This window comes from Aquarana catesbeiana, linkage group LG11 (genome assembly GCF_042186555.1).
Source record: "Aquarana catesbeiana isolate 2022-GZ linkage group LG11, ASM4218655v1, whole genome shotgun sequence".
NCBI classification, from domain to species: Eukaryota; Metazoa; Chordata; class Amphibia; order Anura; family Ranidae; genus Aquarana; species Aquarana catesbeiana.
In genome coordinates this window covers 14012155-14039786 of record NC_133334.1, presented here as the reverse complement: position 1 = coordinate 14039786, position 27632 = coordinate 14012155, and the positions used below count along the sequence as shown (strand labels likewise).

The following is a 27632-nucleotide window of genomic DNA, read 5'->3' as shown; positions in this document are numbered from 1 at the left end:
AACGGCATGTAACACACTGAAATATATGGCGTTAAACTTAGTAATGCACTAAAATATACTGCATTAAACTTGCAGTAATGCACTGAAATATACTGCGTTAAATGGCACGTGACGCACTAAAATATACGGCGTTAAACTTGCAGTACCATACTGAAATATACTGCGTTAAACGTGCACTAACACCCAGGAATATACTGCATTAAATGGCACGTAACATGCTGAAATATACAGCATTAAGCTTGCAGTAATGCACTGAAATATAATGCGTTAAATGGCACGTAACACACTGAACTATACAGCATTAATTTTGCAGTAACGCACTGAAATATACTGCATGAAATGGCACATAACGTATTGAAATATACGGCATTAAACTTGCAGTAACCCACTGAAATATACAGGGTTAAACTGACATTAATGTAAAGATGAATGTTCACACTACACTCACACTGACTGAACAATCGCTAGATTCACACTAAACTGATATTCTACACTGACAATAGAATCAGAATAGAACACTGTAGCACACTGTCTAGTACCACTGAACAGAGCCCTGTTCTATCTCTCTCCACGCCAATATCACACTACAAATGGCTGCTATTGAAAGAATACTTTTATAGTGTGGGGCGGGACTAAGAGCAATGAACCATGATTGGATAGAGTCATCATGACAGTGTCCAACCATAGCTCTGACAGTGCTCTGTGCCCTGATTGGGCAAAGCTTTCATTGCTTCACCCATCAGGGCTTCCAATTCATTGTGCAGCGGCGAACGGGCGAATAGCCAATGTTCGGCCTCTACTCATACTCAGGCCTGTGCCTATTAAAGAGTGATAAACAAATTGATTTGCTCGGCCAAGATAATCCACAGTCATCAGGTCACAAATCATCAGTTTGCTGCACTGGAGGCAGAAAGACGCAAAATGTTATTGTTCTTTCTAAATTGATTGGTGTCACTTTGCCTCATCATACTGCGTACTTTCAGCAGTTGGTGACCCCTTCTCCATGATGCATCCAGGCATCTAGGGGGTTTTCCAACCCTTAACAGAAACCAGTCAGCAGAGGTGAGTCATAGTTGCCAACATCCCCAAAAAATTCCAGGGACACCTTTTTCTGCATTTCCAGCAAGCCATTGCAGGTGGAGAATGTACTTTAATTAGGGACAGAGATATATTTAACCTATTGTACATTTGTTTATGCATTTGTCTAGCTAGTTACAATGTTTAGACTGCACAGTCTATTTAAACTGCAGCAACTTAACAGCTCTTGCAGATAAAAAGGTGATAAACACCAAGATACACTTACCTGCCACTTTACTAGCACACCTTGCTAGTAGCGAGTTGGACCACCTTTTGCCTTCATTCTTCATGGCATAGATACAACAAGGTGTTGGAAACATTCCTCAGAGATTTTGGTCCATAGTGACATGATAGAATCACACGCAGTTGCTGCAGATTTGTCGTCTGCACATTCATGATGCCAATCTCCCGATCTTGGGATTCCACCACATCCCAAAGTTGCTCTATTGGACTGAAATCAAGGGAGTGTGGAGGCCATTGGAGGGCAGTGACCTCATTGTCGTGTTCAAGAAACCAGTGGTGAGATGCAGGGGTGTACCTAGAGTATTTGGCACCCAGGCGGATTTTATATCTGACACCCCCCCATCTGGCACCCCCCTTCACTGATCATGGGACAGCATACAGGCAATACAATTGGCAGCTAGACCCGAGCATGGTCACATAGTCCACCATACCTAGAAGTACAGGGTATGCGGTGGAGGTGGTGAGATGAGTAAAGGTGGCTTAGGAGAAGACACAGTCACTCTGCCCCACACCCAGCATTCTCTACATCCCCCCTCCATTTTAAATAATCCGCCACCCATTCCCCCCACATCATCTATAATCCCCCATAACACACTCAGTATTCCCACACTCACCGTGCAGGGTCGGTCTCTGTGGTTATACACCCAGCCGGTGCTCCCCTCTCCTCCAGCCAGGTACATGCTGCTCCTCCTGTAATTTTGTTTCTCTCAGTTCGGATCTCCTGCACGGCTGGCTCTCCCCATCCCCTCTGACAAATTTGAGTATTGTAATGTTTATGCAGAATCACTGTGAACCTTAACCACTTTCTCCTGATGCATGCTGGGGGAGGGGCTGTACCAGGAAGTCAGTCACGAGTGTGTGTGGGACTGGAAGCGGCCGCATGATACTTGGAGGGAGACCTGTTGTATTATGACTCCTCCATGTAAGAATGTACACCGCTTTCTGAGTGAGTAATAAACCCTTCCCTGGTTAAGAAGTGCATCCAGCCTGTGTGTAACTTGCTGAGCAGATACTGGCAGCATTGCTAGAAACACCCTGAGAGACCCCATGTGGAAGGGACATAACAGTGGCGACGAGGATTGGGGATTTTAGCACACATGGCTTTCATAGGATTTATTCAACCATTTGATCCTGCTGCTGAATCATAGAGCTCCTGGGTGGAGAGGTTGGAGCAGTATATGGAAGCTAATAGTGTGGCTGTAGAAAAGAAAGTTGCAGTTTTCCTCACAGCATTGGGTCAAGTTGCATATGGCACTCTCAGAGACCTCATTTCTCCAGACAAGCCGGCCTCTAAGCCCCTGCCTGAGTTAATTCAGAAGCTACATGAGCACTACAACCCAAAGCCATTAGAAATCGTGGAGCGGTTTAAATTCTACAGTAGGAAGCAGAATGCTGGGGAGGACATAAAGACTTATATCATTGCTTTACGTAAACTAGCTGCCACTTGTCAGTTTGGAGACTACCAGCAGACGGCTCTCCGCGACATGTTTGACATGGGACTCTGCGACCCAGCCATACAGAAACATTTACTCACAGAACCACACTTGACTCTGACGAAAGCCACGGACCTTGCTACGGTCATGGAGTTTGCTACATGGGACACCACCCTACTGAAAGTGCCACCTAAACCTCTTGCAAGCCAGGGAGAAGAAACATTCCACACTGCTATCACCCGACACCCACGACGGCCGTCCCCAAATCAACCTGAACCTCGCCACCCTAATTCTTTTGTCTCTAGGACGCTGACTTGCTACCATTGTGGTAACACTTCTCACAGTGCACCTGCTTGCAAGTTCAAGTATGTCGTTGGGCGTGTTTGCCTCAGCTCACGCTCCCCGAACACTACCACAAAAGGTAGACTTAAACAGACATTTCATGTGGATACTGACAATAAGGGCTCCAGCTCTGATGAAGAGACCTGTGTCCAGCATGTTGGACTGTTTCGGGTAGCTGGGAACACTCCTGCGATAAAAGTAGATGTCACACGCAATGGCTGTCCTGCCTCCATGGATGTTGATACAGGGGCGGCTGTGTCTGTCATTTCATGGACTGATTTAAAGGCATCGGGTCTGTCCCTACAGCTCCAGCCTACAACTCTCACACTACAAACCTACAGTAAGGAACTGCTACAGCCCTATGTAAAACAGGTTATGTAAAACCCATTGTGACGTTAGGCAACCGCAGTCAATATCTACGCCTTTATGTTGTAAGTAAAGGGGGTCCTCCACTATACGGTAGGGACTGGATCAAAGCCCTGGGCATGCCCCATCTTGGAATTGCCCAATGTACATTGCTTTCTGAGGTAGACCATTGGGTGGAATCCCTGAAGTCACGCTTTTAAGGAGGTTTTTGAGGACTCTTTGGGCTCAGTAAAAGGGAAAATGGCCCACCTTCTCTTAACGCCTGGTGCTACACCTCGTTTTTGTAAGGCAAAATCAGTACCCTTTGCTGGAAGCAAGTGGAAGCAGAGCTGGACCACCTGTTGGCTGAAAAGATCATAGCTAAAGTTTATAGAAGTGAATGGGCATCACCAATTGTACCTGTCAAGAAAAAGAATGGAGACATTAGTATTTGTGGGGATTTCAGGGTTGCCCCGAACAACCAACTTGTTGTGGATCAATACCCATTTCCTTGACTTGAAGATCTATTTGACTCACTGGCTGGGGGGCAAAAGTTTACAAAAATAGACTTAAAGCAAGTTTACCTGCAAGTGCAAGTACACTCAGATTCACGCCATCTGTTGACCATTAACACCCATAAAGGATTATTCCAATATAACCGCATGGTTTTTGGAATAGCCCCAGCTCCAGCCATCTGGCAGCGGATCATGGATGAGGTCCTGGCAGGCATACCTTTCACCCAATGTCTACTAGATGACATGCTCATCACTGGTCCCACTGATGAAGAACACAGAAAGAATGTTGAATCTGTGCTAGAGAGACTCCAGCGGTATGGTTTACGTGTCAATCTTTCCAAATGCGAATTTCTCAAATCTCAACTGGAATTTTGTGCCCACACTGTGGACTGACATGGGTTACACACTACTGAAGAAAAGGTAAAGCCCTTACCCATACCCCTTCTCCCCAGAATGTCACAAAGCTCAGGTCCTACCTTGGCTTCCTAAATTACTACCATAGTTTCTTGCCGAACCTAGCACACCAGCTCTACCTGGTCCATTATGATTTTAAGAAACACGTCACCTTGGCTTGTGACGCCTCGCCTTATGGACTGGGTGCCATGCTCTCTCATGTCATGCCAGAATGCACATAGCGCCCAATTTCTTTTGCCTCCAGGTCTTTAACCTCAGCAGAACAAAACTACTTACATAACCAGGTGACCCCGCCCCATCTGACAACACAAGGAAAGCCACAGGGAAGTCCTCGTGCATCAGAGGAGGGCACCGGGTGGCCCCACCCTCCGTTATATAAGAAGTGTCAGAAGAACCGAAGCATCACACGGCGGAAGACTCCCACTGAGGTGGATCTTGCGGACGGAACGGTGAAGAAGGCTGGAGGAAGATGAAGAATGGAGGAAGAAGAAGATGAAGAAGAAGAGGAGAAGAAGACGATGGAGGGACAAGAAGAACACCGAAGGAACACTAGAAGAAAGAAGATGGAAGAAAAAGCCAAAGGAAGAAGAAATTAATAAAGGACTTGACAAAAACTGTCTGTGTTTTTTAACCTTTTTGACACTTTTTTGTGAAATGGTAGGGGTACATTTGTACCCCATTACCAATTCACACAGGGGGAGGCTGGGAACTGGGGGTCCCGTTGTTAAAGGGGGCTTCCAGATTCTGATAACCCCCCCGCCCGCAGATGCCCACAACCACCGGGCAAGGGTTGTGGGGATGTGGCCCTTCTCCCCATCAACATGGGGACAAGGTGCTTTGGGGGGCTACCTCAAAGCACCCTCCCAATGTTAAGGGCATGTGGCCTGGTACGGTTTAGGAGGGGGGGTGCTCTCTCGTCCCCCCTCTTTTCCTGCGGCCTGCCAGGTTGCTTGCTCGGTTAAGGGTCTGGTATGGATTTTTGGGGGGACCCCACAGCATTTTTTTTAAATTTTGGCGCGGGGTTCCCCTTAAAATCCATACCAGACCTGAAGGGTATGAAATTTAAAGGAATATTACACTTTTATTGTTTCAGCTTAAGCATTATTAAAATCACTGCTCCCGAAAAAACGGACGTTTTTAAAACTTTTTTTTTGCATTGATACATGTCCCCTGGGGCAGGACCCATGTCCCCAAACACTTTTTATGACAATACCATGCATATAAGCCTTTACATAAAGCCCATCGACCCGAAAATAAAGCCCATCCCTAGTGTAGAGGGGTCAGAGTGCTGAGGGGGATATCTGGGGTGTAGAGGGATCAGTGTGCTGGGGGGTATCTGGGGTGTAGAGGGGTCAGAGTGCTGGGGGGATATCTAAGGTGTAGGGATGGGCGAATGGTTTTGCCCGAGCATAAGTTCGGGCCGAACTTTGGTTGTTCGGACGTTCGGCGAACAGTCAAACAAATGGGTCGACTGTTTGTTCGCCCCCCCAAACCGACCACAATGGATTGTGGCGTTGAACAGTGCATTGCAAGCCCTGACTGGCTGAAGCAGTGAAAGCTTCTGCCAATCAGGGCACAGAGAACTGTCAGAGTCATGATTGGACACTGTCATGACTTTATCCAATCATGGCTCAGTATAAGTATAAGAGTATTCTTTCAATGGCAGCCATTTTCAGTGTGATTTTGGCATGGAGAGAGATAGAACAGGGCTCTGTTCAGTGCTATTAGTTAGTGTGCTATACTGTGTTATTTTGCTTCAATTGTCAGTGTAGAATATTAGTTTAGTGTCAGTCTAGGGATAGTGGGAGTGTAGTGAGGAGGACCATCATTCAGCTTTTCATAGTGTGCAGCTAGAGTAGGGACAGCTCAGATAGTTTCAGTGTAGTGTAGTGAGACCGTGTCAGTAATCTTGACATTAGTATATGGCTAGAGTAGGGACAGTTCAGATAGCTACAGTGTAGGGACGGTTGAACCAGGGCCGATCCTAGGGTCACAGGCTCCTGGGTGCAGAAATATTTCTGGCACCCCCACATGGGCATGGTCATTTTACTAACCCCTCCCCTTTACAAATATTTCTACGACAATGACTCAACCACAGAGATGCTCCCCGACAAAGTCTTTATTACCCTGGGATCCTTACAGGTACAATAAACAAACAAAATACAGGAAGAGAGAGAGCCAGAGTACTTTATTGGGATCTGGAGGGTGGCCTCTCTGATGGAGACAGAGAGCACTTCTGTTAGAGAGTCTGTTAGAAAGAGCCCCCAAAAATACTACAGACATGATACAGGAGATGGTCAGAGACTGCAGACATAGTACAGGAGATGGTCAGAGACTGCAGACATGATACAAGAGATGGTCAGAGACTGCAGACATAGTACAGGAGATGGTCAGAGACTGCAGACATAATACAGGAGATGGTCAGAGACTGCAGACATAATACAGGCAATGGTCAGAGACTGCAGACATAATACAAGAGATGATCAGAGACTGCAGACATAGTACAGGAGATGATCAGAGACTGCAGACATACTACAGGAGATGGTCAGAGACTGCAGACATAGTACAGGAGATGGTCAGAGACTGTAGACATAGTACAGGAGATGGTCAGAGACTGTAGACATAGTACAGGAGACGGTCAGAGACTGCAGACATAGTACAGGAGATGGTCAGAGACTGCAGACATAATACAGGAGATGGTCAGAGACTGCAGACATAGTACAGGAGATGGTCAGAGACTGTAGACATAGTACAGGAGATGGTCAGAGACTGCAGACATAATACAAGAGATTGTCAGAGACTGCAGACATAGTACAGGAGATGGTCAGAGACTGCAGACATAATACAGGAGATGGTCAGAGACTGCAGACATAGTACAGGAGATGGTCAGAGACTGCAGACATAATACAGGAGATGGTCAGAGACTGCAGACATAATACAGGAGATGGTCAGAGACTGCAGACATAATACAAGAGATGATCAGAGACTGCAGACATAATACAGGAGATGATCAGAGACTGCAGACATAATACAAGAGATGATCAGAGACTGCAGACATAATACAAGAGATGGTCAGAGACTGCAGACATAGTACAGGAGATGATCAGAGACTGCAGACATAATACAAGAGATGGAGTTGTGACCTGTCCACGTTATTTCCAAGGAATGCACTGACATGCCTCCATCCCAATTATTGGTATAAAAAAGTGAGAGGATAGAAGCGGGACTTTACGTAACTGTACAACTTTTGTTTGTTATATGCTTTTTATCAGACTGTTTATATATGTCAAATTGTATCCCATGATATTTCTATTTACTCTTGTACTGTCCTAGAATTAACTCTATTAAACCTTTTTACCATCAGTACCTTGAAAATCTTTTGGGAATATAATAATGTGGAGGGATCACCCTAGACATTACACTATACCACGGACCATCGATACAGTACTGGCTTCAGGTCAATTCTATTTGACCCTGACCAATTAGCCTATATAACCACCGACATGCCTCATGTAAAGTACCGCTTCTATCCTCTCCCTTTTTATAATAATACAGGAGATGATCAGAGACTGCAGACATACTACAGGGGATGGTCAGAGACTGCAGACATAGTACAGGAGATGGTCAGAGACTGTAGACATAGTACAGGAGATGGTCAGAGACTGCAGACTAAGGATGAGCTCCGGTGTGTTCGCAAGCTGCACGTGTCGAGCTCGCCAAGAAGTCGGCAATGTGCTGCGCTAATCACAGGCAGTGAGACATTTCCCGATCTCTGCAGCTGCACATCGGGAAATGTCTCACTGCTTGTGATTAGCGCTGTGCAGTTCCAACTTCCTGGCGGGCTAGGCGAGTGCAGCATGCGAACACGCCAGAGCTCATCCTTACTGCAGACATAGTACAGGAGATGGTCCAATAAACTTCTCTCACAGTGAAGGCGTTTTTCAGGCGCTTTAGTGTTAAAAATAGCGACTGAAAAAAGCCTCATCTGCAATCCCAGTGTGAGACCGCAAATGCTTTCACACTGGAGCAGAGCACTGGCACGACTTCCAAAAAATTCCTGCAAGTAGCTTCTTTGAGGCTCTGCAATGGGGATCAATGGGCAGTGCCTGCAAAGCGCCTCCGCAGTTGCGCCTTTGAACCCTTTAGTGGGGGTTAAATGTACCTCTAAAGCAGTGGTTCTCAACTCCTGTCCTCAGGGCCCACTAACAGGCCAGATTTTATGTATTACCTTGGGGAGATGCAGACTAGAATACCGCAATCAGTGAGCAGCAAATGATATTACCTGTGATGTATTTCAGGTATCTTGCAAACCTGGCCTGTTTAGTGGGTCCTGAAGACAGGAGTTGAGAACCACCGCTCTAAAGCGACAGTAAAGCGCCACTAAAATTAACGGCGTATTGCCGCCAACGCCCCCGCACTGTCAGTGTGAAAGGGCTCTTAGTACTCAATCTCATTATACATCACATCTGTAGATGGACTACTGACGTGTAGGAAGGGACAGGGGCCTGGGGACAGGGGCTGTGTATCCTATGTAATCTATCATGCCATAAAACATCTCCTAGCAGGGGCAGCCCAGAGCACATATAAAGGTGTGCAGGGGATGCCATTCCTACACACTGAACACTGAGTGTGACTCACCTCGGTTCTCTCTCCTTGCAACCCGAGATAGAGATGGGAGGGGGAGGCATTTGAACTGGAGTTGGTAGAGACAGTGTGAGGAATTCATTCCTGCACATCAGCAGCCACTGACTAGAACCCTCCTGTCAGGAAGAGGAGTGCCCCTCCCCCGAGCACTTCCAGGCTGGACGGGCTGCCCTACGCTCACACTGGTGTTTTGGACGGACACTCACAAGGAGAGAAGGAGGGAGGGGAGAACTCTGGCACTTCAGCGCCCCCACCTCTGCAGGCGCCCGGGTGCATAGCACCCTGTGCACCCCGGCTAGGATCGTCCCTGGGTTGAACACCGTCTATGTAATTGCGTTACTTCCAGCTTAACGCCATATCGTATTGCGTGCGTTACTGCCAGTTTAACGCCATATAGTTTTGCGTGCGTTACTGCCAGTTTAACGCCATATAGTTTGGATGCGTTACTGCCAGTTTAACGCAATATCGTTTTGCATGCGTTACTGCCAGTTTTGTTTTGCATGCGTTACTGCCAGTTTAACGCCATATATTTCTGTGTGCGTTACTACAAGTTTAACGCTATATAGTTTTGTGCATTACTGCCAGTTTAACGTCATTTAATTCTGTGTGCGTTACTGCCAGTTTAACGCCATATAGTTCTGTGCATCACTGTACATTTGGCGCATTATATTGCAGTATATTATATTGTATCCGTGGAGTGTGTCTGTGTAGTGTGAGTACTCAAATTAAAGGGCACCAAACACCTCTTTACATTGATTAAAGTGCATCTACGTACAGATTTCAACTTCTCCTTTATATTTGCTTATAAGCCCTGCCCCCTCGCTTCCAATAATGTCTGGGAGAACAACAGGGAGAGGCAGACATTCCCTTGGCACTGTAAGGGGGCCAGCAACAAATGTGTCCACAGGCAAAGGTGGACGTGGTGGTCAGTCCTCAGGCAGGGCATCATTTCCTATGTTTAGTGAGTTTGCCCATACTATCCAGCCACAGCATGCAGAGGAGGTGGTGGACTGGCTTACTAAACCTTCCTCATCCTCTGTCACACAAGCAGAGACAAGTGTGCAGTCCCCTGCAGTTGCCAGAGTGGATAAACCTGCCTCCTTGTCCACATCTATTCCTGCCATAGCCCTAACATCAGCCATTGAGGAGTCAGTTGAGATATTTGACCACAGCGTCAGCCACTTGCTCCTTGATGATTCCCAGTCATTACTGGATTCAGATGCTGGTTCTGAGGTTGAGGATGACAGGAACATGAGCCTAGAGAGAGGGAGGAACACTGGTAGACAAATTGGCATTCATGATCCCCAAGCCGCAGCGTATTGACAAGTTGTCTCCAGTGGTAATGATGAAGATGGAGGAGATGGGGATGATGATGATGATGATGAGGTTACTGATGCGACTTGGGTGCCAGATAGAGCAGAGGAGGAAACTGAAGTTGAGGAGGCACAACCACACAGCCACACAAAAGGGGCACAAATCTGTCCCTCCTCCTCCTTACCCACTTCAGTCTGTCCCTGCGATACCGAGTCATTACCTTTTCAGCAGCCTCCACTGACAGGGATGATGGTATAGCACAGGGTGTCCAAGGTCCTAGCAGCTAATCTACCAGCAGCACACCACCAGCTGTAGACTGTAGCCGGCAAATTTCTCTCCCCCATGTTCTGCAGCGGAAAAAAAAAATACAGTCCCTGCCACCCACATGCCCAGCGCCTAAATGCAAGCTTGTCAAAGCTGTTTGCTCTCCAACTTCTGCCTTTCAGCCTGGTGGATTCTGCCCCCTTCCGTGAATTCACACAAGGTGCTGTACCACAATAGCAGGTCCCCAGTCTATACTACTTTTCACGTAAGGCCGCTCCATCTCTCTACCATCACGTGGAAGGGAATGTTCTGGCATCATTGGGAAAGGCAGTCAGCCGTAAAATCCACCTTACTGCTGACACGTGGTCCAGCAAACATGGGCAGGGACGATATATCTCGTTCACAGCACACTGGGTAATGCTGCTTGCAACTCAAAAGGGTGCAGGACAGGGCTCAGTGCTGCAGCTTGTTGTGCCCCCACGTCTCCATACAGCTGGTGGTGATGATGCCAGACCTGTGAGCTCTACCCCCTCCTCCTCCTCCTCCACCACCTCCATGCCCTTCTCTGCAGAATTGTCCTGTGAACATCAGGTACCCCCTAAGCGTTCAAAGGGCTTTTCCCAGAGTCAGGCTAAAAGGTGCCATGCAGTGCCTTAGCTGGTGTGTTTAGGGGACAGGAACAACACCGGAGCAGAGATTATTGCAGCTCTGCAAGGACAGGCCCAGAGGTGGTTCACACCACGCCAGCTGGAACCAGGAATGGTGGTATCCGATAATGGCTCAAACCTCCTGTCCTGCATTGTTTCCTAATTATGTACCCAGGGTTGCAAGATTTACTAAAGCAGGACAGAAGAGTCTGTAGCCATTTCAGGCAGTCATACACAGCCAGTGCTCGGTTGGCTGAAATTCAGCGGGAATTCCACCTGCCCGTAAACTGCCTGATTTGTGACATGCCCACCACGTGGAACTCAACTTTGGGAATGCTGCAGCGGCTATACATGCAGCAGAGGGCCGTTAACGAGTACTTGTGTCAGTACGGCATGACGACAGGCTCAGGCCGCCTCAGCTTTTTTTCCACACGCCAATGGCTGATCATTAAGGATGCATGCATTCTTGTATTGTCACCATTTGAGGAGGCCACAAGGATGGTGAGCAGTGACAGTGCATGCATCAGTGACACAATCCCTGTTGTGTTCCTGCTGGAGCAGACTCTGCGTGGCATTATGGACAGGGCACTGGAAGCAGAACAGCAGGAGGAAGAGGAGGACTTCCTTTCTTCTCAAAGTCCACTTTATGCAGACACCATCATTCCTTTGTCACAGAACAGGAGGAGAGGGGGGAGGAGGATGAGAAGGAGGATTCTGGCACTTTCATAGGCTTTGAAGAAGAGGAAGACATGTGTCAATCTGTAAGAGATGGCTTTCCAACCCCAGGACCCTTGGGAGTAGTACGTGGCTGGGAGGAGGAAGTTCCAGATGCTGTCATCCTGAGTGACCCCGAGTAGTCTGCTTCTTAAGCCTCTGAAAATTTGAGGCGCATGGGCAACCTCATGCTTCAAAGCCTGCAAAAGGACCCAAGAATATGTGGCATAAAGGAAAAGGATGATTACTGGTTGGCAAGGGGAAGGTCTCTGAACTCATCCCGTCCCCACAGAGAGTGTGGAGGATAAAATCTCTTGAGGACACATTAAAGAGGATTTTATTGAACGTTTTTCCTGACTCTAGTAGGTTACAGTGTAGTGGAAAATGCTGTTTTGAGTCTTCGGTTGGTCAAGAAAGAGCATTGGAGAAGGCATCCGCCAAAGTGAGGCACTTCAGAATTTTTTTTGTCCTTGCCGCCCAGGGCTGTCAGCTTCCGCATCCCATCAGCAGCGTCTGCATCACATGGTGGACGATTACCTCGGGGCCATAACAGAGACGGAGAGCTTTCCAGCTGACGATCTATTGGCTTACTGGGTCATGAGAATAGACCACTGGCCAGAACTTGCCCAGTATGCTATTGAGTTGTTGGGCTGCCCTGCATCCAGTGTGCTTTCAGAACGGGCATTCAGTGCTGCAGGAGGTTTCGTTACTGATCATGGAACGTGTCTGTCCACAGACTCTTTGGACCGTTTGATTTTTATAAAAATGAATCAGTCCTGGTTTACCAGCTATGAAGCCCCTGATGCCGATTTCACTGATTAAGTCTTTTTGAGATGTGGAATCTCTGCAAAACTTTGAGGCTGCCTAGCTTTGAGGGTGTTCAATCATTTCAGTTACATAACCTAGTGACCCTGCCCCCCTCTGACGCTAAGGGAAGGCCATAGGGATATCCCCGTGCATCAGAGGGGGCAGGGTCACCTGGCGATGACATCATGTGGCTCCGCCCTCACTTATAAAAGAACTGTCACCTGAGAGGCCCGTTATTACGGCGGGTACCTCCCATGGAGGCAGATCGTAGGCGGATTGCGGCTTTTATTTTTTTTTTTTTTTGGTCCATTGGAGCGCGAGAAGAAGAAGACTCAGTGGGACAGTTTTTTTCTTTATTTTTTCAATAAAGGACTTGTCCTAAGGCGTGTAGTGTTTTTTTTTTTACCATTTTCACACATCTTTTGTGAAATGGTAGGGGTACACTTGTACCCCGTTACCATTTCACACAGGGAGGGGGCCGGGATCTAGGGGTTCCCTTTGTTAAAGGGGGCTTACAGATTCCGATAAGCTGCCCGCAGACCCCCACAACCACCGGGCAAGGGTTGTGGGGATGAGGCCCTTCTCCCCATCAACATGGGGACAAGGTGCTTTGGGGGGCCGCTAACCCAAAGCACCCTCCCAATGTTGAGGGCATGTGGCCTGGTACAGTTCAGGAGGGGGGGCGCTCTCTCACCCCCCTTCTTTTCCTGCGGCCTGCCAGGTTGCATGCTCAGATAAGGGTCTGGTATGGATTTTTGGGGGGATCCTAAGCCATTTTTTGAAAAAAATTTGGCACAGGGTTCCCCTTAAAATCCATACCAGATGGTATGGATTTTGAGGGGGACCCCCACGCCATTTAAAAAAAAATTTTGGCGAGGGGTTTCTCTTAATATCCATACCAGACCTAAAGGGCCTGGAATGAAAATTTGGGGGGGGGGACCCCCACGCACTTTTTTTTTAAATTTTGGTTTGGGTTTCCCCTGTGGGGGAATCCCTTGCCGTTTTTATCATTGAACTCTTATGTGTATTGCCAGACCGACAATTCATTATAGTCGCGACCCGCGAGTAGTTTTAAATGACTTTTTTTCCTTTAGAAATGTAATTTTGCTGTCAGACTGTTCTAAACACGGGAAACATGCGCCCCTTTACAGGCATACTATAAACACCCCCAGGTACGAAATTTAAAGGAATATTACACTTTTATTGTTTCACTTTAAGCATTCTTAATATCACTGCTCCTGAAAAAACGTTCGTTTTTAAAACTTTTTTTGCATTGATCCATGTCCCCTGGGGCAGGACCCGGGTCCCCAAACACTTTTTATGACAATAACTTGCATATAAGCCTTTAAAATTAGCACTTTTGATTTTTCATGTTCGTGTCCCATAGACTTTAACGGTGTTTGCGTGTTCTAACAAATTTTTTGTCTGTTCGCATGTTCTGGTGCGAAACGAATGGGGGGGGGGGGGGTGTTCAGCCCATCCCTACCAAAGACCGATTTTTCTGCACCTGTTTGACAGGTGCATATCATTGCAATTTTTTACAGCAAGGCAAATTCTTGCTTACATCAAGAGTAGGGATGAGCTTCGAGTTCGAGTCGAACTCATGTTCGACTCGAACATTAGCTGTTCGCAAGTTCGCCGAACACCGAACAATTTGGGGTGTTCGCGGCAAATTCGAATGCCGCGGAACACCCTTTAAAAGTCTATGGGAGAAATCAAAAGTGCTAATTTTAAAGGCTTATATGCAAGTTATTGTCATAAAAAGTGTTTGGGGACCCGGGTCCTGCCCCAGGGGACATGTATCAATGCAAAAAAAAGTTTTAAAAACGGACGTTTTTTCAGGAGCAGTGATTTTAATAATGCTTAAAGTCAAACAATAAAAGTGTAATATCCCTTTAAATTTCGTACCTGGGGGGTGTCTATAGTATGCCTGTAAAGGGGCGCATGTTTCCCGTGTTTAGAACAGTCTGACAGCAAAATGACATTTGGAAGGAAAAAACACATTTAAAACTACCCGCGGCTATTGCATTGCCGACAATACACATAGAAGTTCATTGATAAAAACGGCATGGGAATTCCCCCCAGGGAAACCCCGAACCAAAATTAAAAAAAAAAAAAATGACGTGGGGGGGTCCCCCTAAATTCCATACCAGGCCCTTCAGGTCTGGTATGGATATTAAGGGGAACCCCGGCCAAAATTAAAAAAAAAAAATGACGTGGGGTTCCCCCTAAATTCCATACCAGACCCTTCAGGTCTGGTATGGATTTTAAGGGGAACCCCGCGCCAAAAAAAAAAAAAAAAAACGGCGTGGGGTTCCCCCAAAAATCCATACCAGACCCTTATCCGAGCACGCAACCTGGCAGGCCGCAGGAAAAGAGGGGGGGACGAGAGTGCGCCCCCCCCCCTCCTGAACCGTACCAGGCCACATGCCCTCAACATTGGGAGGGTGCTTTGGGGTAGCCCCCAAAACACCTTGTCCCCATGTTGATGAGGACAAGGGCCTCATCCCCACAACCGTGGCCGGTGGTTGTGGGGGTCTGCGGGCGGGGGGCTTATCGGAATCTGGAAGCCCCCTTTAACAAGGGGACCCCCAGATCCCGGCCCCCCCCCTGTGTGAAATGGTAAGGGGGTACCTACCCCTACCATTTCACTAAAAAACTGTCAAAATAGTTAAAAATGACAAGAGACAGTTTTTGACAATTCCTTTATTTAAATGCTTCTTCTATCTTCCTTCATCTTCTTCTGGTTCTTCTGGCTCTTCTGGTTCTTCCTCCGGCGTTCTCATCCAGCATCTTCTCCGCGGCGTCTTCTATCTTCTTCTCCTCGGGCCGCTCCGCACCCATGGCATGAGGGGAGGCTCCCGCTCTTCTCTTCATCCTCTTCTCTTCTTCATCTTCTTCATCTTCATCTTCTCTTCTTTTCTTCTGCGGGCCGCTCCGCATCCATGCATGGAGGGAGGCTCCCGCTGTGTGACGGCGTCTCCTCGTCTGACGGTTCTTAAATAACGGGGGGCGGGGCCACCCGGTGACCCCGCCCCCCTCTGACGCACGGGACATGACGGGACTTCCCTGTGGCATTCCCCGTGACGTCACAGGGAAGTCCCGTCAAGTCACCGTGCGTCAGAGGGGGGCGGGGTCACCGGGTGGCCCCGCCCCCCCCGTTATTTAAGAACTGTCAGACGAGGAGCGCCGTCACACAGTGGGAGCCTCCCTCCATGCCAGCATGGATTGCGGAGCGGCCCGGAGAAGAAAATGAAGAAGAAGAGAAGAAGAGAAGAAAAGAAGAAAAGAAGAAAAGAAGAAGAGAAGAAGAGAAGAGCGGGAGCCTCCCCCCCATGCCATGGGTGCGGAGCGGCCCGAGGAGAAGAAGACAGAAGACGCCGCGGAGGAGATGCTGGACGAGAACGCCGGAGGAAGAACCAGAAGAACCAGAAGAGCCAGAAGAACCAGAAGATGAAGCAAGATAGAAGAAAGAAGAAGCATTTAAATAAAGGAATTGTCAAAAACTGTCTCTTGTAATTTTTAACATTTTTGACACTTTTTTCGTGAAATGGTAGGGGTACTTATGTACCCCCTTACCATTTCACACAGGGGGGGGCCGGGATCTGGGGGTCACCTTGTTAAAGGGGGCTTCCAGATTCCGATAAGCCCCCTGCCCGCAGACCCCCACAACCACCGGCCAGGGTTGTGGGGATGAGGCCCTTGTCCTCATCAACATGGGGACAAGGTGTTTTGGGGGGCTACCCCAAAGCACCCTCCCAATGTTGAGGGCATGTGGCCTGGTACGGTTCAGGAGGGAGGGGGGGCCGCACTCTCGTCCCCCCCTCTTTTCCTGCGGCCTGCCAGGTTGCGTGCTCGGATAAGGGTCTGGTATGGATTTTTGGGGGGACCCCACGCCGTTTTTTTTTTTTTTTTTGGCGCGGGGTTCCCCTTAAAATCCATACCAGACCTGAAGGGTCTGGTATGGAATTTAGGGGGAACCCCACGTCATTTTTTTTTTTTAATTTTGGCTGGGGTTCCCCTTAATATCCATACCAGACCTGAAGGGCCTGGTATGGAATTTAGGGGGACCCCCACGTCATTTTTTTTTTTTAATTTTGGTTCGGGGTTCCCCTTTGGGGAATTCCCATGCCGTTTTTATCAATGAACTTCTATGTGTATTGTCGGCAATGCAATAGCCGCGGGTAGTTTTAAATGAGTTTTTTCCTTCAAAATGTCATTTTGCTGTCAGACTGTTCTAAACACAGGAAACATGCGCCCCTTTACAGGCACACTATTGACACCCCCCAGGTACGAAATTTAAAGGGATATTACACTTTTATTGTTTGACTTTAAGCATTATTAAAATCACTGCTCCTGAAAAAACGGCCGTTTTTAAAACTTTTTTTTGCATTGATCCATGTCCCCTGGGGCAGGACCCAGGTCCCCAAACACTTTTTATGACAATAACTTGCATATAAGCCTTGAAAATTAGCACTTTTGATTATTCATGTTCGTGTCCCATAGACTTTAACGGTGTTCGCATGTTCGAACGAACTTTTTTCCTGTTCGCATGTTCTGGTGCGAACCGAACAGGGGGGTGTTCGGCTCATCCCTAGTCCTGATGAAGAGTTTTCCACTTTATACACATAGTCATTTGTATAAACGCCTGTGGAGGTTTCATCATTCGTAACAACAATTGGCGCTTTAATGGAGTGTGCTGCCGTTGGTATTGTATTCACATTTGTAGACTGATCTTTAGTCTGACAGACTGTTTGTATGTGACCTCTAAGTTTGCACATGTGACCAACTGAATTTCTAAAACGACATGTATTTCGCCTGTGTTTCCCACCGTAGCTGTAACCCTTCCCTGTAAATGGAACATCAGTGTGTGGTGGAAAGTCCTTTGATTTAACATTTACCTTTGCCACCTGATTTATATCCGCTATAACAGACTAATACTTAACAGGAGGTGACCCCTGAGACCGTAGAGTTGCCGGGTGTGCAGGTACTAGAGGTCTTTCGGGACAACTTTGGGACTGCCCAGTTACAGAATCCTACTCTTGAGTAAGCCCGGAAAACTGTGAAGGTAAACAATGTGACTACAGTAGCTCAAGGACTGGACAATGTGTTTCCTCATATGGCAGTTAATCATGACATGTTGTATCGGGTTGACAAAATTCTGGGTGAGATTGCGGAGCAACTCATGGTTCCTGGCCCTTATAGGAGGATAGTGTTGTACCTGGCCCATGCACAACCCTGGGGGGGGGGGTCACCTGGCCTATGAAAAGACCAAGGAATGTATCCTACAGCATTTCTTTTGGCCCAGGATACATGCCGATGTGAAAATCTATTGTGAGTCAAGCCATGAGTGTCAAAAGGCAGCCCCTAAGCCCCATTACCATAGCCCACTGGTGCTATTGCCTGTGACTGAAGTTCCTTTTGATGGAATTGCCATGGATCTGATAGGGCCAGTAGTTAAGTCTGCTAGTGGTCATCAGTACATCCTAGTGGTCATGGACTATGCCCCCCCGGTATCCCAAGAATGTTCCCACTTCCTCTAAGACGATCCCCAGACAGTTGTTCCACATCCAAAACAAATCCTAACCAACCAAGGGATTCCCTTTATGTCGAAGGTAATGAAAGAGTTGTGCAAATCGTTCAATATTAAGCAGCTGCATACTTCAGTTTACCACCCTTGGTAGAATGGTTTGACAAAAATCCTAAAAAGTATACTTAAAAAGGTGGTTGATAAAGACAGGAGAGACTAGGATTGTCTTCTGCCATATTTGTTGTATGCAATTAGAGAGGTCCCACAGTCTTCCACGGGGTTCTCACCCATTGAATTTCTGTATGGGAGGCTATGCCAAGGGTTGCTGTATATTGCAAAAGAAACTTGGGAGAATGAAACAACTCCCTACTGGAGTGTCATAGAGCATATCTCAGCCATGCAGGATATAATTGCCTCAGTAATGCCCCTTGTTCGAGAACACCTTGCAGCAAGCCCAGGAAGCAAAGAGTCGAGTGTACAAAAGGTCGGCTAAGGTTGTACACAGTGGAAAGTAAGTGCCTAGCTAAGTGTCAAGGACCCTATGAAAAACTTGAAAATGTTGGGAAGTAAACTTTAAGGTATACCAACCAGACAAGTGGAAGAAGAAACCCATCTATAATGTGAATTTAATCAAAGCCTGGAAAGAAAGGGAAGCCCTCCTAGCCCTGGGTGATCAGCCACTAAAGAAAGATGAAGGCATAAGTGAGGTTCAGATACCTGAGTCTATGTCGGTGTCGCAACAGCAGGAGGTGAGAGAGTTTCTACAGTGTAATGAAGGTTTCTTCTCAAAGTTTAAGGCTGCACAAATGTAATTAAACATGACATTGTCACTGGTTTGGGTGCGGCTTAAGCTGTATCATATTCCCATGGCCCACAGACAGGCAGTAGCCGAAGAAGTACAGAGAATGTTCAACCTCGAGTTGATAGAGAAGTCCAAAAGTGAATGGTGCAGTCCTATAGTCTTGGTTCCCAAACCACATGGGTCCTTAAGATTTTGCAATGACTTCCAGAAACTGAACGAAGTGTCAAAGTGTGACATCTATCCTATGCCCTGAGTCGATGAATTCGTGGAAAAGTTGGGCCCCACCAGGTACATAACCACCCTTGATCTCACTAGAGGGTATTGGCAGGTTCCTCTGACAAAGGAAGGAAAAGAAGAAACAGCTTTTGCAACTCCAGAGGACTTGTGGCAGTATGTCTGGATGCCCTTTGGGTTAAATGGAGCTCTTGCTACATTCCAGCGGATGATGGATGAGAATCTTAGCCCACATCAATGCTATTCAGCAGCCTATCCAGATGATGTGATTATCTGGAGCACAGATTGGGAAGTCACCTATCTAAAGTGCAGCCTGTCATAAATTCCATTAGAAATGCCGGCTTAACAGCAAACCTAAAAAAGGGTGCCATAGTATTAGAAGAGGTCCAATATTTGGGATACACCATTGGGCGGGGCCTAATTAAACCCCAGGTCGAACTTCCGGTTCCGGCGCCACATGAGGAGGAGGTAGGAACCCTCAGCTCCCGCCACACTCCCAGTTTAACCGGCCATAAAATACCCGCAAATGCCTCGGGGAGACCCCCCCTTCCACCTGCTAACCAGTGGGCACATATGGATCGCTTTGTGGAGCGATCATATCCACGAGCGGCATCCTCCACACTAACAACAGCAGGAGGGACAGAGACCAGCGCAGGCAAAATGGCGGCCGCGATCTCCTCAGCAGAACTGCTGCAGCCGCCTCCACAGCCATCTACACAGCACCCCTCAGTCCCGGGAAAGATAGCCGCTGACCCTGCCTCTCCTGAAGGCATAGCTCAAGCATTAGTTGCACTGCTAGGCCCTAAACTCACCGCCACTGTGGACACAGCAGTTAACAGAGGGCTGGAGCTATTACATATAGAAGTGCAGGCACAAGCACAGAGGCTTACACACACAGAGGAACGGATCTCCTCTCTGGAAGATGAAGCTGCTGCCACATCTGCTGCGGTGGCACGCATGAACATCACACACAGAGAGATTTAGGATAAACTCGATGATCTTGAGAATCATTCGAGACAAAACAATTTAAGGATAATAGGACTCCCTGAATCAATCACTACTCATCATCTAACAAACATATGTGCAAAGATCATTCCCGAACAACTGGGTCTCCGCATACCGTGCACTGTCGAAAGAGCGCATCGCATTGGACAATACTCGGAAACCCCTACCAAACTCCGACATGTTATAGTCAAATATTTGAACCATGCTGATAAGAACACCATTATGCAGAAGTTTCGTCACATCCGCTCACTAACAGTAGATGACGCAAAACTGCTATTATTCGCGGATTACTCAGTTGAGGTGATGAATAAGCGCAAGGCATTTTCTCCGATATGCTCAGTTTTATACAACAATCAGATCATATTCTCCTTAGCCTACCCGGCAACCCTCCGCGTTCAAACACATGAAGGGGAACAACTCACTTTCGCCACGCCCAATGAAGCGGAAAAATATGTCACTACTCTAGGCACGGAAATGGAACATGTCTACTCTACAGAGAGCTATACTTCGTCATCGATGATCTCTCCATCTACATCCTCTAAACCCCAACGTAGCCCAACCAAACCCCCATACAAACGCATTCGTGTTACTCAAAAAGAGGATCGTTCGGGAAACCGCTGATGAACCACAAGGACCAGGTGTTGTTACACCTACATGGGAGATGTGTAGTATTACTCCCCCCACATGCTCCCTCTCTTCCTTACTTGTGTTATTTTTCTCACTTCTATACCTTATATGCCTAAGCGAATTGCCGCAGTTAGTATTATAACATGCTACTATATCTAGGCACGGTTATGTTCGATCCATATTTGATTTGTTAACCATAGATATATGTATCTGTAAAAATCGTACTGTTTATTGGTTTAGTTGAATGACCACCACAGAGGCTTTAGTTACCAATCCGCTCCTTTGATCCCCCCTGTTTCCAGACCTAACTCACAGGCTATAATCTCTCTAATTGACACTTCCCCCTAGGTGTGGAGTCGATACGCTCCATATATAACCTCAGTCCTTATGACCTGCAAATTGTCCACATATCCTCCCCCCTGCCCTTTTACCCCCCTCCCTCTGGCTTAACCCCAGCAGCCGGGAGTGGAGTGGGAGATTGATGGGAGCCATGATAAGTAGTTGAACCTCATGTGGAAAAAAGTGAAGCTTATAATGAATGATTTTTCCCATTTAACCTTTGCCAAGCTGTTTTTCCTCTTCAATAGATATTCTTATATATCGAATGTATTCACCTGTTCAGTACTTGTAACCTCAGGAAACTTTAGCGACTCCCAGATTGCAGATGCATTGTCTGAATGGGGGCCCTATTACAAACCCTCAACCCAATACCATCCTCTACATCAGACATGGCCTCTTCAACCAGTGGGAACCACTTAAAGTTTATCTCATGGAACATCAAGGGGCTCTGCTCTCCATGTAGGCGGATGGCTATCCTTAGACATCTGAAGCGTCTTCGGGCAGATGTGGCCCTACTTCAGGAAACCCACCTGTCGGCAGATGATCTAACCTGCTTACGCAAACTGTGGGTGGGCACGGTGTATGGTTCGCCAGCACTAGGTCGCAAAGCGGGTGTGGATATCTTACTACACAAGAATTGAAAACACATGATAAGAGATGTTAGGGTTGACTCGGCAGGCCGCAATATGACTCTACACATGACTTTAGACACCAAGCAAGTGGCTATCACTAACATGTATGCTCCTAACTCGCCAGACATCTCCTTCTTCCAAGATATGGTTCAATGGATACTCTCTGCTCCTGAAACCATGCATCTAGTGGGCGGGGATTTCAATTCGGTCATGTTCACGCTAGCAGACCGCACAAAAGACTCGACCCGTCGAATGCATAACTCAACACCCCTAACACCCGACTCTACTTTTCTAGCACAAGCCGTTGCTTCCATGCAATATGTAGATACTTGGCGTCTGAATCACCCGACTGATCGGGAATATACTTTCTTCTCGCCCCCACATAAATCCTTATCTCGCATCGACTACTTCTTTGCCTCCCCTGCACTAATGACCACCCTATGCGAATCAGAGATTTTAGACGCTAGGCTCTCCGATCATAGCCCCATCACTATACACCTGACACAGGCCACACCTTCCTCCCCCTCGCCCATGTGACGCTTTCCATCTTACTTGATGGACAATGAAGATTTTCGCCATATGCTATACACAGCTTGGAACGACTATGTCTCCACCAATGGAGCTCATATTACCGAACCCAATCTCTTTTGAGAAGCTGGAAAAGCTTTCTTGAGAGGGACTATCATTTCTTATACCACACAATTTAAAAAACACACCAAGCAGCAATACATCCAGGCTAGTGAAGCCCTACGTACAGCCCATGAACGCCTAACTTTAAACCGTACACTTGATAATATACGAACGTGGAGGCAGGCTAAGTGCACGTTTGATCTCTGGGCGGAACAACAGGAGGCAGCTAAAATGTCATACTCTAAATTACATTTTCACAGGTATGACAACAAGGCGGGCAAACTACTGGCTAAACTATGTTCAGGACCGAGACGACCCACTCGCATCTCTACTTTGTGAAATGCGGAAGGATCCCTAACTACGTCAACTGACGTAATCAGTAGTATACTCACAAAATACTACACAGATTTATATGCAGCTGACCAAACTGATCAAGCCACTACTGAAGCTCTCCTATCTAAAGTGCATCTACCCAGACTTCAAAATGCACAATTAGAGGCACTCAATGCTCCTATCACAACCGACGATATCCGGCAAACAATCAAAAATATGTCATCAACTAAAGCCCCAGGCCCAGACGGATACACGGCCGAATTCTATAAAATGACCAACGATTTTCTTCCCGACACCCTAAAACATGTATACGCAGCCATGTGGGATGGGGGGCCATATCTTCCTATGGGGACACAAGCCCACATCAAACTGATATCTAAAAAGGGGAAAGACCCGCAACTGCCAGGCTCTTACCGCCCAATCTCCCTAATAAATGTAGATGTCAAAATCCTCTCTAAAATCATTGAGTCACGCTTAGCCCCTCTACTCCCTTCCCTACTACACTCAGCCCAATCCGGACTCGTTCCGGGTTGATCAGCCACTTTAAATATACGAAAAGTGCTAATGGCGTTACACTACGCTAAAACACACCCTGATCAAGATGTCGCTATTATATCACTTGATGCCGAAAAAGCTTTCGACAACGTCAGTTTGTCCTGGCTATTTCGGGTATTGCAACAGTTTGGCTTCACGGGTCCAATCTTGAGTTTTCTTCAACAAATGTACGCATCTCCAACAGCGCGCCTTGTCACCCCTGACTTTGTGTCTGACTCGATACCTCTGACAAAGGGAATGAGACAGGGCTGCCCACTTTCCCCCCTACTTTTTAACTTGTCCATTGAGCCCCTATCCAGAATACCCAACTCCCACGATGGAGTCAGTGGGATCGCAATGGGGACCAAGTTCTCAGATCCGCTTTATTTGCAGACAACATACTGTTGTTCTCCATTGATCCTCTTTCAGACTTTGACAGACTACGAGAGCTTTTTGCGGCCTTTCGACTGAGCTCGAGCTTTCGAATAAACTTTGACAAAAGTGAAATTCTACCACTTCACCCACGATTATCTGCTAAGTGGAAACATCTATCACCGTTCGCTCTGGCAGCTCGATATATCACTTACCTAGGCATACACATAGGCCGTGAACCTTCTCCTCTCTATGTACTTAACTACCCCCCTTTAATAACTAAGATTGTACAGGAGTTGGAGGCTTGGGCAGCCCTCCCCCTCTCGTTCTTTGGGAGATGCCACTTATTCAAAATGGTATCGTTTGCACGCTTGCTCTACCCAATGCAGACCATACCTTTATTACTAAAACATTCAGATGTGCACAAAATTTATAAAGCATTAACAGCTTTTATATGGTCTCGCAAAAAAACACGTATTGCACTGCAAAAACTATGCCTCCCGAAGTGCGAGGGTGGGGCGGGTCTGCCCAATATTCGTTTTTATAATCTCTCATGTTTGCTTGGGCAGGGATTGGATTGGCTGAAAGGAAAGTCTAAATATTGCAATACTCTCCTTGAAGGCGCAATGACCTCGCCACACGCCCTATCAGTTGTCCTCCACTCTAATCTCAACGCTCTACCGCTCACCTCAAGTCGAATATACTCATCAGAGATACTATAGTTGCCTGGAGAGAAGTACGGAAATTACTGGGGCTGCCATCAAATATCTCAAGACATTTACCAATTCAAGGAAACCCTATGTTTCTCCCATCCACGCTGCACAAAGCATTTGAGCAATGGGGATCAAATGGCCTCACGAAAGTAGCATCTATATACCAAGGTAAATCGGGAGGCTTCAAACCTTTCCGATCGCTAGCAAGAGAGTTTTCCCTGCCATCGGCACATATCTTCTTTTACCATCAATTAATCGATTATCTGAAATCTTGCTATGGGCCCAAATCTGATCTCTTTCAGAAATCCTTCATAGACACGGTTCTACAGCAAAATGACTACTCCATCACCAGTTTATATTCTTACCTCATCCAACATCAATCAACAAAATACCACCTCAAACCGTTTCAAAAATGGTCTGTTATCTTAGGAGACGATGAACTGTCAGAAAAGATACTAGAAGGATACAGACAAGTTTGCAAACTTACGATATCGGAAACGTGGCGGGAAACCCAATTCAAGATCATACACAGAGCCTACTACCCTTTCTACTTCAACAAGGACAATCCAAGTCAAATGAAATGCCCTTGGTGTTCTGAATCCCGTCCCACCTTACTACACCGTCTTTGGGAATGCACAGCCATAACCACATATTGGAACTCTATCTTGGATCACATTGGCAAAATCAGTAAAACACAGATCCCAAAGGATCAATTGTTATGCCTATTTGGATACACGCCTCTATCATCCCCTCCAACAGCCAGAGGACCTATAAATATTCCTCAATGGGCACACCTACTCCTTCCAGTAGCACACGGAACGATAATGAATCACTGGATTTCAACGACTCCACCTGCCCTACCCGAAGTGAAAAAAGCTATGATGTCACTTTTTTACATGGAGCGGCTAGACACCATCACACTGAACTTTCGCTCTACTTCGCGCTTCTTCATGAGATGGCATAAATATGTAGAAGCCACGTTAACCCATAAAGCTCTACAGGACGTCATGCGCCCATTCCGATATACGGACTGGTACTTGAAAAGAGATATCACAAACTCACTGGGCAACCTTAAAATTCCTACCCAGACTGATCCCCCCACCTACCAACCGCCATAACTCATCAAAAGGTCATTGCAACTCCTTGACTTCCATGTCTCTTGTATCTCTGCCACTGGTAACTCTCGCAACTTACATTGATACAGTTAGATCATATTGCATCAACATAGGACATTGTTTTCTGCATTTTGCTTCCACTCCTGGGGTTATAAAGATACAAGTACCCATCGAAATGTAAAAAGCGCTAGTTAGCTGCTGTTATATAGGTGAATGTAACCCGCTTGGCATACACCCCCTCCCCTTTTTCTCTTGTTTAGAAGTTAGTTTCTTTTTATTTTTTACTTTATATATACAGAGAAGTATGCATCTATATGTATGTATATGAGTTAACCTGCCTCAGCATTACTGCACTATACATGTTTATACTATGTAAACGTCAATAAAAATGTTTTAAAAAAAAAAAAACCCGGGTCGATAAAATAGAAGCCATTAGAGACTGGCCTGCTCCTGCACCAAGAAACAAGTAAGAATCTTCTTAGGCATGTTTTGGTATTATCGGAGGTTCATCCCAAACTTTGCCACAATGGCAGCACCCTTAACTGACCTCACCAAGGAAATTATTTTTGTTTGTTATACATGCTGACCAATAAAGGCAGGAAGCTCTTAACCTTACAGTCAGCTTGGATCACCTCTCTGAGAACTCTTCTCTTGAAGCTGAACCCCACAATGATTATTACACATACAGTACAATATACAACATTCTGTAGCATTACATTCACATAATAGTATTTGCTTGATGCCCTCAACATGAAGTAAATTGACCACCGCTGGTATAGACCCTAGGGCAGGGGCCCTCTTACTTGAAGACGGAAACCTTTCTTTTTGGTACAATATGGATATCCCTATCTGAAAATACGTCTGACATTTTACATAAATGCTTTGTGGCCAGTCATTCCTAAAATGTCAGGCCCCTTTCTAAGTGGCAGCCCCTTTGAACTGTAGTGGTGGCATCACAATAAAATGTCCACATTTCCATTACATTCAGTGCCAATTGCTCTGTTCTGAAGGAGTTTGTGATCTCTGAATGCTAATGATTGTGAGATAACATCACACAATGCTATTTATTTAGGTAGCTGTACAAATTATTTCCAGCTCTTATCCTTTCCTAAAATGTATTATTATTTATGTTTATATATTACATTGCACTTTATAAAAAGTGTGTCCATATACTTTGCGATAAGTATGAAATGTTTTTGTATTCTAGAGAGTTGTACAATCCGATCCTCACAGTTGGCCAGTTTCAGATGTGTAGCTGGTAAAAGTTAAAGAAACATTGTAGACATCGGTTTATAGTCAGTGTTGTTTGAGAAGAATTTCCAGACATGCAGAAATAAAATGACATTTATTGTGCTTTTCTTTTATAGGATGGAGACCATGGATAAGAGTTTTTCTTAGTGCCCTCTTTATATCAACAATACTTTTGATTTTTGTTTTTTTAATATACTTCATGGTGGATTTTGGTGGTAAGTTTGATGATGTCCTGATAAGTCCAAAAGCTGGTAGACAATGTAAGCCATTTATCAGCCAATACTATATATAGTATAATACTATACAGTACAAGACAGCAGAGCTAGATTTGACATCAAACTTTGGTGGAGGACAGGAGAGCCTTCTGCAGGAAGTCTCAATGGCATGTTTATTTTTTTAGTAATGCCACATTAGACTGTTATTGTTTAAATAAAGTGGACATACCATGTAACATTTTTACCTATAGGTAAGCTTTTAATAAGGCTTACCTATACATACAGTAAATATCTCCTAAACATGTACCGTTTAGAAGAACATTACTTCAGATGCATCCGGTGACGTCATCGCCGGCTCGCCCATTCATATAGTGGAAGCCTGCGAACCCAGAAGGAAGATTGTGTGTTGATGGAAGCGCCTTCAGTGGTGACAACACGCTGCTGGGGGGGCTTCATTTTCCAGTAAGTCTGTCATAATGTGCTATAATGCGATGCATACGAACACATATTGGGGTTGATTTACTAAAGGCAAATAGACTGT

General features: G+C 46.3%; 1 protein-coding gene across 3 annotated transcripts in view; it reads left to right on the top strand.

Moving 5' to 3' along the window:
* LOC141111846 (uncharacterized) overlaps positions 1 to 27632 on the top strand; it is a 223456-nt gene that overhangs the window by 94040 nt on the left and 101784 nt on the right. For all 3 annotated transcript variants that reach the window (XM_073604007.1, XM_073604006.1, XM_073604005.1), the window contains exon 5: positions 26993 to 27091. In XM_073604007.1, coding sequence (XP_073460108.1) covers positions 26993 to 27091 — 99 coding nt within the window. The remainder of the gene's footprint in view (positions 1 to 26992; positions 27092 to 27632) is intronic.